At 39.8% G+C, this 5,461-nt stretch overlaps 1 protein-coding gene across 1 annotated transcript; it reads left to right on the forward strand.

The window, feature by feature from the left end:
• The first annotated feature begins 1,161 nt into the window (after positions 1–1,161).
• On the forward strand, positions 1,162–4,602 carry LOC147280034 (uncharacterized). The gene is made up of 3 exons (XM_086252116.1): positions 1,162–3,614; positions 3,720–3,825; positions 3,931–4,602. The coding sequence occupies exons 1-3, from the start codon at positions 1,162–1,164 to the stop codon at positions 4,600–4,602; spliced, it is 3,231 nt and encodes a 1,076-aa protein (XP_086108242.1).
• The last annotated feature ends 859 nt before the right edge of the window (positions 4,603–5,461 follow it).

Genomic DNA, 5,461 nt, shown 5'->3' on the forward strand with positions numbered 1-5,461 from the left:
TTTTTTTTCAAAAAATGATATTTAAACTAGTTTATATATCATCAGGATTTTGAATGTGATATATTATGTTGGACAAATTTATTAACCCTGATTTAAAAGTGATATCTATACAAATAAATGATGCTTAAATTTTAGAATGGGAAAATAGGGGTACTGTTCGTGACTTAAAAAAAATTTTGCAGCCCGCGTTTATACACTTAGACTCACACACCCACACTCAGTCACTCACATCCAAACTGAACCAGACTCAAACCCACACCCTAACTCATCATCTTCTTCATCAATCTCTAACGAAGATATATGTATTGAGCTCGAAGGTTAAGCTAGCTAGCTGGTTTTCCAATCCACCCAGCCTTAAGACGTTGAGAGCGAACGCTTGCAGATCGAGATCGATGGGTTGAGCCCGCGCGAAGGCTTGTAGAGAGCGAAGGCGACAGAGAGACAGAGAGACAGAGAGACAGAGAGAAGTCTGAGAAGTCGGGAAGTGAGAAAGAGAGAGGAGAGAAGATTCTGGACAACGTCGCGAGATCGAGATCGACCCAGAGAACCCTTCCCGATACCCCCACCCAGCCTTCGCGATTTCAGGTATTTGATGAGATTGTTTTGTTATTTTTTCTTTTTAATTTGAATTTTAGATTCCGGATTAATGCTTCTAATATCTGCAAGTTGTTTGAACATGTATGCATTGCTATTTGGGTGTTTTGTTATTTGGGTGTTTTTGGAATTTGGATTTGTTTGTATTTGGGTGTTTTGTAGATTGTTTGAACTTGGGTCTGTTTGAATTTGGGTGCTGGAATTGTTTGTATTTAATTGAAATATGGAACTTGGGTCGACTGTGTTATGAATTTGGGTATGTGGTTAATTCGTTTGATTTTGGGTTTGAGGTCTAATATATTATGTGGGTTTTGCAATTAAGGGTAGAGTTCTAGGTAAAGATATATAGGTTTAAACCCAATACATTGCCAGGCTTCAACTAGGTCATATGGTGTCAATATAATTGAATATTTGATGAGTTCTAGGTAAAGGTATATGTGTTCTTTAGATGAGTTTCTGCTAATTAAAATTGACATTAATATTAGTTATATATTATCAGTTAATATGCTTCCTTTTGCATATGTTTAATTGGGTTCGTATTGAAATGGTGTTATTTTGTGTAAGAGTATGGATAAAACATGGATGCATGCTGATAAAAGGTCTGTGGAGTATGAGGAGGGAGTTGAGAGTTTTTTGAGAATTGGATTACAGAATGCTACCAATCCGAAGTACATCCATTGTCCTTGCTTGAAATGTGTAAACTTGGAAAGGCATACCGTTAGAGTGATTAGGGAGCATCTATACTTTAATGGTTTTGACACAAGGTATGCAAAGTGGATATGGCATGGTGAAGTTGCTGGTTGTACAAGTAGAAATACAGAAAACGAAAGAGAACCTAGTGTCTGTGGGTCCGAAACAGTAAACATGTGCGAAAGTGCCTTTGATAATTTCCATGATAATCCATACGAGTTTAGTCATTATGTTGATGAAGGATTGAGACCCTTATATGATAATTGTGTGAAGTACAACAAACTATCTGCATTGGTTAGACTATTCAATCTGAAGGCAAAACATGGGTGGTCTGATATTAGCTTTTCTGAACTGCTGGTTGCTATTGGTGATATGCTGCCAAAAAGTCATGTGCTACCCTTGTCTATGTATGAGGCAAAGAAGACATTGTCTGCTTTAGGAATGGAGTATGATAAGATTCATGCATGCCTAAACGATTGTATTTTGTATAGAAATGAGTACGAAGATGAAAGTAAGTGCCCCAAGTGTGACCTATCTAGGTGGAAATTAAACAAGCAAGGGGTTGAGCAAGAAGGGGTTCCGGCAAAAGTCTTGTGGTACTTTCCACCTATTCCAAGGTTTAAACGAATGTTTAAATGTGGTGAGACATCAAAGCATCTTACTTGGCATGCCGATCATAGAGTCAACGATGGCATGCTACGTCATCCAGCTGATTCTCCGGCTTGGAAGTTGGTTGACCATAAGTGGCCAGATTTTGGAAGTGAGCCTAGAAATCTAAGGTTGGCTCTTTCGGCAGATGGGATCAACCCACACAGTTCCTTAAGTAGCCGATATAGTTGCTGGCCCGTCATCTTAGTGACGTATAACCTTCCTCCATGGCTTTGCATGAAGAGGAAGTTTATGATGTTAACTCTTTTGATTTCCGGTCCTAAGCAGCCAGGAAATGACATAGATGTCTATTTGCAACCATTGATTGATGATCTAAAAGCATTATGGAATGGAATTGATGGGGTGTACGATGGGTTTAGAAAAAACACATTTACCTTGAAGGGTATACTCTTGTGGACAATCAATGACTTTCCCGCTTATGGTAATTTGTCGGGGTGCACCGTTAAAGGGTATAAAGCGTGTCCCATCTGCGGTGAAAACACGGATAGTGTTAGGCTGAAACATGGTAGGAAAATCAGTTTTCAAGGCCACAAAAGGTTCTTGCCACGCCACCATCCATATCGGAATCAAATGACAGCGTTTAATAACAAGCAGGAATTTGGTTCTGCTCCTAAACCTCTAAGTGGAGAGGAGGTCTTAGCTAAAGTGTCGGGTATCAATTGTATCTTCGGAAAGCAACATGTAAAGAGCAGCCTAGGTGGTGAAACTCATGTTCCATGTTGGAAGAAAAGGTTCATATTCTTTGACCTTGAATATTGGAAGTCTCTTCACATTCGGCATTCTCTAGATGTTATGCACATCGAAAAGAACGTGTGCGAGAGTGTTATTGGAACCTTACTAAACATTCCAGGGAAGACAAAAGATGAGATTGCTGCCCTTCTAGATCTTATGGAAATAGGGGTACGACTTGACTTGGCACCCGAAGTTGGGCCGAAAAGAACCTTTCTACCTGCTGCTCCATATACACTGTCTAGGGGTGAGAAACAGGCATTGTGCAGATCTTTGATGGGTATAAAGGTCCCAGAAGGTTACAACTCGAATATAAGAAATCTAGTATCCATGCAAGAGTTGAAACTATTTGGTCTTAAGTCCCATGATTGCCACGCCTTGATGCAACAATTGTTACCAGTAGCCATACGTTCGGTGCTACCCAAGCATGTGAGATACGCGATTACTAGGTTATGTTTCTTCTTTAATTCCCTATGTAATAAAGTGATTGATGTGTCAAAGTTGGATAAAATCCAATCAGAACTTGTAACCACATTGTGTTTGTTGGAGAAGATCTTTCCACCTTCATTCTTCGATATAATGGTTCACTTAACTGTGCACCTTATTAGAGAGGTTCGATTGTGTGGACCGGTCTATTATAGATGGATGTATCCATTTGAAAGAGGCATGAAAGTGCTAAAGGGTTTTGTAAGGAACCGTAACCGTCCGGAGGGCAGCATCGCTGAGAATTATATAGGTGAGGAAGCTGTGGAGTTTTGCTCCGAATATTTGTCTGATGCAAAATCAGTTGGAATCCCGCCTTCGCGAATGGGTCAACCAACCCTTAGCAGACCTATCTCAGGTGCTAAGGTACAATCAGTCCATCGTGAAGACTGGGAGCAGGCACACCGTTGTGTATTGGAGAATGCTGATGAGGTCGACCCTTATGCTAAGTAAGTTACATTTTATCCACCACTAGCACTTATAGAATAACTAAGTTACTAATTAACACTTATAGTAAGTTACAATTTATTAAATTTTATGAAATCTATTTGCAGATTACATAAAGCTTACTTGAGTGACTTTTATAAGAGTAAAAAGAAGAGTGAAAAGTGGATGCTAGATGAGCATAACCGCACGTTTATCTATTGGTTACGTGACAAGGTATTATACTTTTAATTACCCTTTCAATGCACTTACCCTTTGTAAACGTTTGGTAATAATTAATATATTTTAAAAGTGTTAATTAACCATTAATAATTAATATAGGTGGCAGATGAGATAAACAGTGGATCAAATGACATAACACCCTCAGTGAGGCGACTAGCTCAAGGGCCACCTATGAGTGTGCTTAAATACGAGGGTTATGAGATAGGGGGGTGCCATTATCACACAAAGGCACGTGACATGGTACGTTCTGTCCAAAACAGTGGGGTGAGCTTGGTGGCAAATACAATGCAGGTGGCGAGCGCGAAGGATAAAAATCCAGTTTACGCTGATATGGCTTTCTATGGGGTTATCCAAGAGATTTGGGAGCTTGATTATAACGGTTTTCAAGTGCCTTTGTTTAAGTGTGAATGGGTAGAGAATAACAAGGGAATAAAAACAGATGAATTAGGGTTCCTTTTGGTAAACTTGAATAAAATAGGTCACAAGAGAGACGTATTTGCTTTGGCTGCCCAAGTGAAGCAAGTCTTTTATGTAGAGGACCCACTCGACTCTGGCTGGTCAGTAGTGCTTGCAGCCCCGACTAGAGATTATCAAGATGGTGCACATGAGGATGACTTAGGGGACACTGGTGTTCACGCTCAATCCTTTACTGAAGGAATACCATCTGTCGAGGAATTTGATGATATACTTGGTGATGGTGATAACACTTACAAGAGAGATAATTGCGAGGGCATATGGATTGATCACTCAAGAAAACAAAAACCACCTTAGACTTTAAGTCTTCCTTTTTAGGAGTTAGTTCATTTAAACTATCTTCAATCCTACTGGCTTGTTCTCCTAAGATCTGCAAGAATAGATTGGTATAATTGTTCTGCTGTACTAAGGCATCAATATGCTTATAACTCACCTTTGCCTCATTGTCTGCTCCAGAGAATAAGCTTTAACTGGTGCAGCCACAGTTCCAGAAACAATTATAGGAATGTTTGGAGGATGTACTGACCTTACTTTGTCTCCTTCTTTGGTGGCCCATTCTTTAATTGAGCTGGTGATGGTATTGATTGAAGCTTTTAGCTCTTCACTACCATTGTTTTGTATATGCTAGTAAAACCATGCCCAAAATGGTATTTCACTCCTCTTGCTCTCCATATAGGAGATCCATTCATAGTGGAACAGCACCCTTTGCATATTGTCAAAGTTATCATAAAACCAGGCTCTTTTAAGCCTATGCTTTGGGCTCATAAACTCCATTTTTAGAGCTTTAATATCATATTGGAACTGGGATGTGCCTCCATCTTCTAAAACATTTAACTGCGGCCCAGTATAGATTGGTCCCTGCACATCAGAAAAGGTTGGCCCAACTGGGTCATCCTCTGTGTTAGATTTCTCAAAATCAGTATATATGGGCTTACTAATTAATCCTTCTCTTTCTGTTCCAACCATCAGGGGTTCATCCATAGTTCTGGATGAGGCAGATCGATCTTGGCAGGGTTACGGGTCGTCTTGGTGGGTTTTCTAAATAAGAAAACCTGGAGTTTGTGGATGTTCCAAGGTGTGTAGATCTTTCAATGGGGCCGTGATCTTCTCAAACAAAAGGATTTGTCAAACAATGTTCCAATCCCAAACAAAAGGG

The sequence above is a fragment of the Dryas octopetala genome, chromosome 7 (genome assembly GCF_963921425.1).
Source record: "Dryas octopetala chromosome 7, drDryOcto1.1, whole genome shotgun sequence".
NCBI lineage: Eukaryota > Viridiplantae > Streptophyta > Magnoliopsida > Rosales > Rosaceae > Dryas > Dryas octopetala.